General features: G+C 56.8%; 1 protein-coding gene across 1 annotated transcript in view; it reads left to right on the top strand.

Moving 5' to 3' along the window:
• Col5a1 (collagen, type V, alpha 1) overlaps positions 1-12,492 on the top strand; it is a 119,461-nt gene that overhangs the window by 87,415 nt on the left and 19,554 nt on the right. The window contains exons 45-58 of the mRNA XM_013029375.1: positions 2,020-2,127; positions 3,153-3,206; positions 4,382-4,435; positions 4,520-4,627; positions 5,660-5,713; positions 5,813-5,920; positions 7,211-7,264; positions 8,422-8,529; positions 9,104-9,157; positions 9,397-9,450; positions 11,076-11,129; positions 11,547-11,600; positions 12,112-12,219; positions 12,302-12,355. Of these exons, the coding sequence (XP_012884829.1) occupies positions 2,020-2,127; positions 3,153-3,206; positions 4,382-4,435; positions 4,520-4,627; positions 5,660-5,713; positions 5,813-5,920; positions 7,211-7,264; positions 8,422-8,529; positions 9,104-9,157; positions 9,397-9,450; positions 11,076-11,129; positions 11,547-11,600; positions 12,112-12,219; positions 12,302-12,355 (1,026 nt within the window). The remainder of the gene's footprint in view (positions 1-2,019; positions 2,128-3,152; positions 3,207-4,381; positions 4,436-4,519; positions 4,628-5,659; positions 5,714-5,812; positions 5,921-7,210; positions 7,265-8,421; positions 8,530-9,103; positions 9,158-9,396; positions 9,451-11,075; positions 11,130-11,546; positions 11,601-12,111; positions 12,220-12,301; positions 12,356-12,492) is intronic.

The raw sequence follows: 12,492 nt of genomic DNA, 5'->3' as shown, positions 1-12,492 counted from the left end.
AGATTCTAGTTGCAATGTCTCATAGTGGCTCAGGCTTGGAAGGGACCTGACAGGAGGGCAACCCAGCCAGCTCGGGGCTGGGCTTCTGTACCCACTGAGTTGTCTTTAGCAAGATATGATTTCCTGTGTCTTCTACTTCTGGGGGCCCCAAGTAGAAAGAACAGATTGGCTCATTCCCACTTAAACCGCCCTGGACCGTCTCTGCCATTAAAAGTCCAGCAACACGTTTTCCAAAGTCTGATGTGTGTACCGTCTCTAGAGAGGTTAAGGATGTGGGTCTAGCTGTGCTCTGCACCAGAAAACACAATCCTTCTGAGCACCCAGTACATGCACGCACCGAGCTCACACGTTTGGCTGCGAAGGTTTGACTGTTTCCAGAGAGTAAATGTGTTAGCCGGCGGTTTGCGAGAGCTGCCCTGTCCGGCAGCAAGTTCGAGATCTTCCTAAAGCTCTGGAGCAAAGGGATGGTCAGGAAAAGGTCAGAGCAGCCCAAAGGTCCCCCACTCTGGCTGGACATGTGGGTCAGAAGGCTGCTCTAAAGCCCCACGCATAGCCGAGGCATTTTCTGGCTTAGGTGAAGCAGATTTTGGTACCAACAGGAACCAGATGTGAGGAGTAGCGTGTGAAGGGTGGGTCAGGAAGGCCGGGTGGGTGGGTGGGGAAGCCTGGCCATCCCTGGCTGTGTTTGGAGACCAGCGTTGATTGTGCCTGTTCTCATTTGTGCCCTCTTCTCCCCCTTGTACTACGCCTACTTTCTTGTACCCTTGGAAGGGAGGGTTCTTGGCTGGGGTGAGAAAGTTTACATCTCTCACAGGGTGATGGGTTGGCAGGCAAAACTGAGCTAGCAAAAACTTAGTGAGAAGCTTCGGAGGTTACCAAGAGGTGGAGCAGGAGGAAAGTGAGTCAGTGATGAGGCTAGGAAATGTGTGTGTGTGTGTGTGTGTGTGTGTGTGTGTGTGCATGTGCCCATGTGTGTACCTGTGTGCCTATGTGTGCGTGTGGGTCCACATCTATCTCCCCAAGCACACACGCCCATGTCTGGGCATTTCTGTGTTTGTGTATATGTAAGTATGTACACCTGCATATCTGAGTATAGATGTCTGGATGCATGTGCACGTATGCTTCTCTGTGTGTGCAGGTATGTGCAATGCGTTTCTATATGTTCTTGTTTGTGCTTATGTGCACACACACAACACAAGTCCCATGTGCCTGTGTGTGCAGGCATGGCTGTATGCACATGCATTTGTGCAATATGTGCACTTAATTATATCTTTTATGCACATGAATATGTGCCAGTATGGGCTTGCACAATCAGGCTGACCACAGATTCACAAAGATAACATGGTGGGTGGAAGCTGGAGCTGGGGATGTCCTGAACACAGCTGGGCCCTGCACCCTCAGACTCAGGACTTTAGTGACTAGATCTGAATCCCTGCTGTACCCGGATTCACTTTGTTACTGTCTTACACCACGGTGACAAATACTTTAGAGAAGCCACGTAAGGGGGAAGATTGAGTTATAGGGGTTTCAGTCCGTGCTCAGCTGAGTCCACAGTTTCTGGTCTGTGGTAGGGCCAGGCATCATAGCAGAGGGGTGGGTCGGGCAGAGCTGCCCTCCCCTGGCAGCCAGGGAGCAGAGAGATGAAAAGCCCCAGGGTTCTGGTATCTATCCAGACATGCCCCCTTAGCCCACTTCTCCAGCCAACCTTTGCCTCCTACAATTCTACCATCTCCCCAAATAGCCTCACCAGCCGGGGACCCTTCTATTGAGGTCGTCATACTAACTGTGCCTCAGGTTCCCTATCTGTAAAGAACAGCTCTTCCTGGGATGAGGATGGGTGAGGTATAGTGACCCGCTGGACACTCAGGGTCCAGGCTGGGCTGAGTTGACCCATAGTGCATCCTGCTGAGAGCCCTTTGGCTGTGGTGGTGCCCAGCTCCCTCCCTGCCCCCTCTGTGGGGCACTGAGTGGGTGGTAGTGTGATCCCACACATCACCTGGGCTCTTCTGTCTTCTCTAGGGCGAGAAAGGCCCACAAGGCCCGGCTGGTCGCGATGGCCTCCAGGGTCCCGTGGGGCTTCCTGGTCCGGCTGGCCCTGTGGGTCCCCCCGGAGAGGACGGGGACAAGGTAAGGAGTGTGGGGAGCGATGGCGAGTGCGAGGGCATGGGACTCAGCCCACGGACTGGGCCGGGCTGACAGCCCTGGCCAGCTCAGTTCTGGAGTTAGCAGGTGTTGAAAGCCCTGGCCAGCTCAGTTCTGGAGTTAGCAGGTGCTGACAACCCTGGCCAGCTCAGTTCTGGAGTTAGCAGGTGCTGGCAACCCTGGCCAGCTCAGTTCTGGAGTTAGCAGGTGCTGGCAACCCTGGCCAGCTCAGTTCTGGAGTTAGCAGGTGCTGCGCAGTGGCCTGCTGGCCGCGGTTCCCACGGGCAGGTGTGTGCTGGGGCGTGGGCCCCTGCTCTCTGCTTGCCAGGGTTTGTTGGTGCCCAGGACTTGTGTCATCACTGGTCAGAGCAGAGGAGAAAGCCCCCTGCTCTCCTCTGAATCACCACAAATCTGGAGTCTGGATTTAACAAGGTTTTACTCAATATCTATTTTTAAACATCTTCCCCTTTCATTAAACGCGCGCTTCCTAATCTGATGCTATTACCGAGGCTCTCATATTTTAGACTTCATTTAGTGAAGACATTGAGACTTAGCTCTTTGGCCCAACTTTCCGTGTATGACAGCTCTCTGGTGACATTCCTGACTTTGTCACGTCTGCCTAGAGGACACCTCCCATCTGGGGTGGGAGGCAGTGGGGCCTGGACAGAAACCTGGAGAAGAGTTCCAGGCCTTCTTGAGAACTCCAGAATGGAGTCACCTCTCGCTGTGTTCTGTTCATGGTCCAGTTTGAAAGGGAAGCAAATCTCCAGAGACTCCCCACATCGCCACATCTGCAGCTGCTCTGCACAGTATCAACTCTGGGGGCCATCCCCCAGCCCTTGGTTAGAAGGGAAACCCCACTGAGAGTGCACGTGTGTCCCTCCCGGAAGTCGCGTGGTCACCACGGGGAGGACTCCAGTTAGTCTTCAAGAGCAGTGAATGGTGGGCAAGGAGGAAGGTGCCTGAGGTCTTGGGCTTTCTAATTGTGACTTTTCTTGTCTGCGCCCTAGGGAGAGATCGGGGAGCCGGGGCAGAAAGGAAGCAAAGGGGACAAGGGTGAGCAGGTAAGAGCCGTGCGGTGGCCGTGCGGTGGGTGTGGACAGTCCCAAGTGCGGGGAGCCATGTGCATGCTCACTGGTGTGCAGTCCGTAGGGACACACTGACTGTGTGTATGCGTATGACCCTGGCCGTGGATGGGATGTACTTTGTGAGCAGACAGAATGTTCCAATGTTAAAATACTTTTAAAAGAGGGGGAGGAGAGAGGAGAAAGTAATAGAAGGGTGAACGTGGTCCAAGTGCATTACATGCAGGTATGGAAATATCTCAGTTTAATCTCTTTGTATAGGTAATATATGATCATAAAAGTGAATCCCAAGGAAGTAGAGCAGATGGTGGGGATAGGGAGATGAATGGAGAGGGTGAAGGTGGGTGAGTTCTTTCTATGTTCATAGGAGCCTAGAACAATTAAACCTCGAAATTGTCTTAAGGAGGGGGGGCCGGGGAAGGAGAAGAGGGGGGTGACGGGGAGAGATGGCAGGGTGAGTCTGATCGGGGTACATTGTATATAAGGAAGTGTCACAGTGAACCCCCCTGCCTTGTGTACCACTAATACGTGCTAAAAAAGTTGTAAAGGGTAAAAAGAGGGCCGCCATGTGCACAGGTCTTGTGGCTGGGCCATCCTCTGCTCCAGGCCACTTTGCCCTCTAGCGTTGATCAGGGCAGGACCCTGCTCAGTTTTTCATCCCCGCCACCTCTCTTTTTGTTTTCCTATCCAGAATTACTAGTGTGTTCTTACCAAAGCTCTGTAGCCCTGGCCATAAGCCTCTTCTCGAGGCTACTAGGCCTCCTTTCCATTTGTATGGCCAGGATGGATGTCATCAGCTCCTGTGCGGGCCTGAGGCTCTCTGAGGATGGGGCCCAGTTCCCTGCTTGCTCTCCTGTCCCCTGGTCCCATTGGAGGACCCTGAAGGACAGCACGGGAGCAGGGCCGCAGTGGCATCCCGTCCCAGCCCACGGGGACGAGCTGGGTGGTTCTTGATCCCCGCTGTCCATCGGGCCTCGCGTGCCTGCCTGCTGAGGCTGAATGGGGAGCCACTCAGCCTGGCTCACGTTCCCCAGGCCAGACGCCACGTGTGGGACCTGATGTTGACCGGCCCCCACGTGGGACAGGACTCAGCCCTCCCTTGGTCCTGTCTGGGATTAGGAAGCAACCTGTTTGCCTCTGTTTGCTCCCCACAGGGTCCCCCCGGGCCTACAGGTCCTCAAGGCCCCATTGGACAGCCAGGCCCCTCGGTGAGTACCTGTGACTAGACCCCCTCGGTGAGACCCTGCCCTGCTGCTGCGTGGCCTCACCCCACCTCACTTATGTTCCTCCAGGGAGCCGACGGCGAGCCCGGCCCACGAGGCCAGCAAGGCCTCTTTGGGCAGAAGGGAGATGAAGGTTCCAGAGGCTTCCCCGGGCCACCAGGACCGGTGGGGCTACAGGTAACTGCATTGCCCAGACTGTGACGGTGGCTCCCAGGGTTCACGGGGCCCATCTCTCCTGTCTTTATAAGAATGGGGAAACTGAGGCTCAGTGGCAGGCATTGGAAGTAATCCCAGTGCCCAGGATGCCAGACACACTGCACATCCCCATAGAAACCTGAGAAGCACTGGTCAATTGTCAGAAGAGGAAACACGAGTCATCCTCCTCCCTCTCCTCTGCCTCTTCCTCTACTCCTCTGCCTCCTCCTCCTCCTCCTCCTGCTCCTTGGTATACTCCTGAGCTGTGATCACCTTAGGCTTCCTGTAGTTGCTGGGCTGACAGGCAAGCACCATTGTATCCAGCTCCCCGCTAAGCTGACAGGCAAGCACCATTGTACCCAGCTCCCCTCTGTTGAGAGGGAGTCTCCCAGGCTTTTCTTCCTGGGCTGGCCTTGAACCTTACTCCTCCCATTCTCAGCCTCCCAAGAATCCCACGGATGCTTGGCTTACACAAGTCCATTTCCAAGCACATGTCCTACAAATGGCAGCAGCTGGTGTGTTTCCAAGGCGTGTGTGTTCATAGCCACCCAGGTGCATAGGTTGTTTGGCATTTGCAAAATGCAAATCAGGGCTGTCATATAGTCTAGAGAGTGAGTTTGTACCCAGCTTTTGTTTCCTATTATGGGTGCTGAATGTCATTAAATATTCCGCTTTTATTTAGGAAAACACGGGTTTTAGTTACTGCGTAGTATTTCAGCATGTGCTGGGGACATAACTTATCCAGACGGCCCCTGCTGCCGGCTCATTAAGTTTATTGTTTTATGAGATGCTGCCATAAGTGCCTGTGTCCATAAATCTTTGCATCCTCCTCCAATTCTTTCCTCAACAAGCTTGGCGCCCTCGTACCATGGTGTGGCCTCACGTGGTAATAGACTGGTGGCAGTCTATTACCCTGCGGGGCTCCGGAGGTCTGTGGCAGTGTGTTGGTGCACAGTGAAGATAGTGGGTGTGCAGCATAGCTCATCATCTAACCTCCACGTGTCCTGTCCTCAGGGCTTGCCCGGGCCTCCAGGAGAAAAGGGTGAGACAGGAGACGTGGGCCAGATGGTAAGTGTGGCCAGGCCACCGAGACCTTGTTGAGGTGCCTGGTTTTCCTGTTGGGGGTTGTTTGTATTTTGTCTGGACTCAACGCCCTTTCCTCTCCAGGGCCCTCCCGGTCCCCCTGGCCCCCGAGGACCGTCCGGAGCCCCAGGTGCTGATGGGCCTCAGGGTCCTCCTGGCGGCGTGGGAAATCCTGGAGCAGTGGGAGAGAAGGTGATGTCTATTACTTGTTACAGAGGCAGCTTGGAGGCAGTGTGAGAATTGAGTGTGTGTGTGTGCATGCACATGTGTGCATTTGCATATATCTGCTCATACCTGCAGAGACATCCAAGGAGATGCAGCTGGGTTATTCCTGAAATGTATTTAGAAACTTAGATTGGTGAGCTGGAATTGGGAATTCTGACGCATTTATTTGTGACAGCCTTTTGCAGAAGTTCTGAATGATGCCTCCCTTGCCAGCCTTCACTAGTATCCTCAGTATCTCCCCAAGACTTAGCCCAGGCAGAAGGGACTGTCCCTCCCACCCCCAAAATGTGAGGCTGCTGAGCTCACATCTCCCCCTGAGTCCGGTCCCCAGGGCCCAGGCCTCATCATTGCTTCTTATTGACTTTAGGGCCCTCAGGGCAGTGAGTGAACACGATGAGCTCATGTGTGTGCTCATGTGGATGTGTGAATGCATGTGTGTGGATATATATATACTTCTAGGTGTGCGTGCACGTGAATGCATGTGTGCACATTGGCGGTCATACACGTGTACATGTGTGTGCACATGTGTGTGCACAAGTGGGTGAACATGTGTGTTTAAGCCTGAGTGCGTGTGCACCTATGTGTGCGAGTACCTGTGTTTACGCACATGTGTGCAGGTGTGGCCTGTGTGATCCAATGCTGCACGTTGCTCATGAGTTCAAGAAGTCAGACTTTAGGGAGTCACAACATGTGTTCGTGTCCCCTGGCCACTGTTTCCAGAACTTTCTTTCTGATGCAGCAGGTCACTCGGTTGGCTCAATTGTTGTGATAGGAGTGATGGAGAGAAGCACACCGCAGGGTAGAGGCCCAGCTTCCGTCCCCAGGGGCAGCGCCTTCCCTCCGTGCCCTGCCCCGTGCATGTCCCTGCTCTCTCTGTCTCCCCTCACAGACCCGCAGACCCTTCCTGCCCACCCGAGGGCTTGCCCTTGCCTTTGTCCTGCTGCCCACGCCTTCACAGTGTCACCTAGTTCTCCAGGGCCTCGGGCACCTGTTTGCCTTCACTGGTGTGGTCCCCTTGTGAATCTCCCCCTTCCCCCCATCCCCCTCCCCGGCCCCCACCTTCATCTGCCACGTGCCTCTGTCCTGTGCTGTGAGCCCTCACCAGGCCACGCTCCTCACAGGCCTCCCCACAGTCCTGAGCGCCACCACCTTTGAGTCTCCAGTGCCGGATGGCACACAGTCAAGATTGGCATGTGCAGGCCGCTGGACCCACAGCTGTCCTGGCCAGGCCTCGTCATGTGCTCCTTGTCTCCACAGGGGGAGCCCGGTGAAGGAGGAGAGCCCGGCCTTCCAGGGGAAGGAGGCCCCCCGGTGAGTGCCTGGCGCTGCGTGGGCACGGCCAGGATGGGAAGCCCCCATTTGCTCCATTTAACCTTTCATGTAATGGGAATCAAAGCTGGGTGTCAGTGGCTCATGCCTATAAATCCTAGCTACTCAGGAGGCTGAGATTTGAGGATTGCAGTTCAAGCTAGCCCAGACAAGAAAGTCCATGAGACTCTTTTGTACCTGGAAATAGAGCTATGGTCCAAGTGGTAGATCACTAACCTTGAGCACATAAACTTAAGGACAGCACCCAGGCCTGGAGTTCAAGCCCCAGCAATGAAGTAACAACCAAAAAATCATCATCACCCTGCTGTGCCCTCCAGTGCCAGAGAATTACAGCAGAAATGTACAAGGATGCCAGGCACTGGTGGCTCATGCCTGTAATTCTAGCTACTCAGGAGGCTGAGATCTGAGGATCGAGGTTCAAAGACAGCCTGGGCAGGAAAGTCCAGAGACTCCTATCTCCAATGAACCACCAGAAAACCAGAAATGGTGCTGTAGCTCAAGTGATAGAGCGCTAGCCTTGAGCTGAAGAGCTGAGGGACAGCGCCCAGGCCCAGAGTTCAAGCCCCACAACTGGAAAAAATAATGAACAAGGGCCTGCAGGGAGGGTGGCGCTTGTGCGTCTGCTCTGCACAGTCCCCAGCCGTGACCCATGGGGCCCATGGCTGCGGTAACTCCACCCTGTGCAGCACCAGGCCCTTGCGCTGGCTGGTGTGGGCCTAGGATTGACCTACCACCTCAGACTGGCGGTGAGCTTGGGGTTGGAGATCAGGTGCAGTTGCCAGGCGGCCGTCCTGAGGTCTGGGGGAGGACCGAATTCTCCGGCTCCTTGCTGCACCCCTGGTCTAGGAGCCGTGGAATTGGTGGCTGCCCCTCTATCCCCGATCCCCGGCCCAACCTCCAACTATGGCTGGGCCCAGAAAGCCTGAGGCTCCTCTACCACCTGGCGGTGCGCAGGGCCTGGCGCAGGGAGCAGCTAGGGCTGGGATGGGAGCGGCAGCGTGGCTCCAGCTCCCCTTGAGGCCTGACAAGTGCTGGGGAAGGGATCCCAGCTCAGCGAGCACCGGGTGCAGCCCCGGCCAGCGCCTGCAGGTGCATGGCTCAGCTCTGAGCACTGGACCTGGACCTCTCTTCCCTTCCAGGGACCCAAAGGAGAAAGGGGGGAGAAGGGCGAGGCCGGCCCCTCTGGTGCTGCTGGACCCCCTGGGCCCAAAGGCCCCCCCGGAGATGACGGCCCCAAAGGCAGCCCCGTGAGTAGCCTGCGGTGCTGTGGGTGCCCGTGGGGTGGGGGTGGGGGGGCACCGTGCTCTCAGTCCGATCTTACTAAGAAAAGACATGCATGACAGCTGTACATCCTGGGAAGTTTTATCTGGATGTTTCCACACCTGCTTCTGAGCTGAACTAGTAGAGATGGACAAGGAGAGCTATGGTGGTGGAACCCTGTGGAGGGTCAACCTTGTGGACACAGCCAGCCATGACCCATGGGGAGCGGCCCCTTCCTCTGTCTGCCCTGGTTTTGTAACAGGACAATTTCAAGGAGGCCTGATCCAGACTCCTGAAGGTCCAGGCTCTGGCCTTAGCTCAGGTCTGCAGGGTGGCTTGCGGGCCAGATACCTGCCCTCGCCCGTCCGGTGAGCAGGAGGCTGCTGGCCACTGCTTGCCCTCTGGGAGGGTTCTACCCGTGGACAGGGCACCATAGGATCAGCTGGCTGCAAGCTTCCAAGGCATCGACACTGCCCTGCATCCTGTGACCTGGGCAGGGGTGTGGTGGGCAGGGTGTGGTCAAGCTGCTGACTGCCCCGCCCCTCCCCCTCTCCTTTTCAGGGCCCAGTGGGTTTTCCTGGAGACCCTGGCCCTCCTGGGGAGCCTGGCCCCGCGGTGAGTACAGGCGGGCCCTGCATCACTCTGTGAGAGCCCCCCCCCCGTCTCCTTTCTCCCTGCTGATCTCTTTCTGGGGAGTTCACCTTGGGACCCAGCTTTCTCCACATCAAGAGAAGGACCACACCCTGAGTCAGTACCCGGATGCTCTGGGAAGGAACTGAGCACGGCCTGGCCTGGGGCTGGGGGGTGTTCGGGTGTCATCAAGGCAGCAGCTGGACCTTCCTCTGTTCTCACAGGGTCAGGATGGTCCCCCTGGTGACAAAGGAGACGATGGTGAGCCCGGACAGACGGTGAGTCCACCATCGCACAGGGTGTTTCTGGGTTCCGGGGACTTTGTAACTCAATCCGTTCTTTTCTGAGAAACCTAGCTCCAGTTCCCTGTGGCAGGCCCAGGAACCCCTGCGGTCCGTATAAAGCCCACACAATGCCAGGACAGACATGATTGCTTCTTCTTTTGGTCAGTTGTGGGGCTTGAACTCTGGGCCTGGGCGCTGTCCCTCAGCGCTTCAGCTCAAGGCTAGCGCTCTACCACTTGAACCACAGTGCTACTTCCGGCTTCTTCTGTTTATGTGGTACTGAGGAATTGAACCTAGGGCCTCATGCATTCGAGGCAAGCACTCTACCACTGAGCCACCTTCCAGCCCATGTTGGCTTCTTGTATGCTTCCATTGGCTGCCATTGCCTACTGCTTATATTGATCATTTCATGTGGCCTTTGAATGATGCTATCATTTCTGGGTAGAAAAATGTCTCCTGCCCCTGCCTTTCTGTGTGGGCCTCAGGAGCCCAAACACGAACCTTTTTCCAAAAGGAATTATACCCACCAGGGATTCTGAACTGGGGCCAGGGCTCCTCTCCCTCCCCCTTCCCCAGCTCCCTGTGAACACCAGGCTTCACCATGGCCACCTGACAAAGTGAGCACCAGGCAGGCCAAGGAGAGGCCTGAGTCTCTGGGCATTTCTCACATGGTCGGCATCAGCCTTGTGCCTAAGGCCACTCACCGTTGACTGTGAGCAGTTATCTGCTTCCAGCCTGCAAGCCAGTCTCTCTGGGATGGGACTAACCTCACTCGCCTCTAGGCAGGACTCTGCTTAGGAAAGACCTGATGCTCACCATCCCTCACCCCTGGGACTTCCATGTCCCGGCCCACACCTCCTGTGGCGTGACTCCTAGGAAGTGACAGATGTCTGGATCTGTTCTCTGATTCTGTGATAAAATGCCCCAGCCCAAGTTTATTGGGCTCAGATGCTGGAGTCGGGGAAGTTGAAGATGGAGGGACCTTGCCTGGCATCATGTGACGAGAGCACACAAGGAAGGGGAGAGAGAAAGGGAAAGAGAGGGAGAGAGAGTGGGTCGCAAGTAGACAGCCATCCCCCGTTGTACCCGAGGGAGTTACACAGTGATGGCCTCACCCTTCATCAGCCATCACACCCCTGCCCCGCAGTGGCAGCTAAATCTCAGCTGAGTGTTTGAAAGAGCCTTCAAACTATACATTTCCTCAATAGCAGAAGACACGTGTCACTAACTTGGCATGAATAGCAAAGGAAAGCAAGTCTCGCGGAGGTTCACAGGCCCTGGCAGACATCTCTGGCTCCCCACCCCCCATGGTTGCCCCGGCCCCTGGCTTAGTGCTCCTCTCCTCCTGCCACAACAAGATGGCTCTCTCCCAGAGTCCTGGCGGGGCCAGGGCCAACCTCTGTGTGTCCACTCTGAATGCCCATACAGTGCAGCGACCCTGCATGCTGGCGGAGGGGCTCCTGAGTCATAGCTAGAGCCCAGCCTTGCCCGGGACTTGCGGGGCTCACTGAATACTGGGCTGTCCTGGAGAGAGTGAATGTCCTTGGTGACCCACCCAATAGACCACCAATCCCTAACTTTCCCCGATCCCTAACTTCCCTGTTCTTTCTCCACACCAGGGATCCCCGGGCCCGACTGGCGAGCCTGGTCCCTCAGGGCCTCCAGGAAAGCGGGTGAGTCCTTCCTGAAGCTCATCCCCAATGCAGCTTCACTGCCGGAATCCCCTGGTACTCACCATAGCACTGAGGAGCGGACACGGTGTGCCAAGTGTGAGCCCCACCCAGCTTCCACCCGTCCTCGGATCTCAGGCCTGGGCTGGGTTAACAGCCTGCAACTCCCACCTTTCTGGCTGGGAGCCATCCTCTCTGAGCTGCTAGAGGAGGGCCAGGCATCGTTGTATCCCCTGGTCACTTCCTGGGGCTAATGTCCAACCAGGAGAGAGCCTCAGAAACTCAGGGTGGCCAGGGCGCCTCCCAGATCTGCCTGCCAAGTCCTGTGGTGACCTAGATGAGCTCTGCCCCTCAACCCCAGCTCTGAGGCCCGTGCATGCTCAGATCATCTCATTGCCTGTCTTGTTTGGCTTGTTCTAGGGTCCCCCGGGCCCCGCAGGCCCTGAAGGCAGACAGGGAGAGAAAGGGGCCAAGGTAAGTTGTTGCTTGGCTGGCTGGGTCCACACTGGAGCCTCTGGAGGGCAAGGGCTGGGGGAGGTGGAGATTCCTGAGGATGGGAGCTGTGGCAGCCGAAGGAAGCTGAGAAGGTGGTGTGAAGCCTGCACTGCCTTGGGCTTCTGGTGGAGGAAGGTAGAACTGTGCTGGGGCTCTGGGGCTGTGGGTGGCAGCCATCGCCTGCCCTGTGAGACTGGCAGAGACCCAGGGCCATTCTGAGGTGGCCTGGGGTGGCACCGTTTGCCTCTGTCTGGAGACCCCTTGTTAGGGTGTGAGCAAGCAGTGGGCACTCTGCAGCTCAGGCCTGCTGGATGGGTTGGCCTGGTGGGCAGGGCCAGGAGCCAGAGGGCTGCACAGTTAGGCGGATGGGCCGTGCCCAGGGCAGCTCTGGAGGAAGCTGGGGATGTGAGGCGGCATCCAGCGTTCTGAGCAGGAGCCTGGGCCAGCTCCCCAGGGCCTGCGAGCATCCTGACCCACCCCCTCTCCGCAGGGAGAAGCGGGCTTGGAAGGCCCTCCTGGGAAGACAGGTCCCATCGGCCCCCAGGGGGCTCCTGGGAAGCCCGGGCCTGACGGCCTGCGAGGGATCCCTGGCCCTGTGGTAAGTGTGCCGGGCACACTGGGAGGGGCAGGGGGCTGCTGGTGTGAGGCACGGGTTCATACCTGGGGTCTCTGTGTTTCAGGGTGAACAAGGTCTCCCAGGATCCCCAGGTCCAGATGGTCCGCCTGGCCCCATGGTGAGTAATGTCCCCTCAGTACCAAAGATGAGGGGTGCTGTCCTGAGACAAGGGAGCACCAAGGGTGAGGGGTGCTGTCCTGAGATGAGGGAGCACCAAGGGTGAGGGGTACTGTCCCGAGACAAGGGAGCACCAAG

The sequence above is a fragment of the Dipodomys ordii genome, unplaced genomic scaffold (genome assembly GCF_000151885.1).
Source record: "Dipodomys ordii isolate 6190 unplaced genomic scaffold, Dord_2.0 Scaffold118, whole genome shotgun sequence".
In the NCBI taxonomy this organism is placed as follows: domain Eukaryota; kingdom Metazoa; phylum Chordata; class Mammalia; order Rodentia; family Heteromyidae; genus Dipodomys; species Dipodomys ordii.
This window is presented reverse-complemented; position numbering and strand designations above follow the sequence as displayed.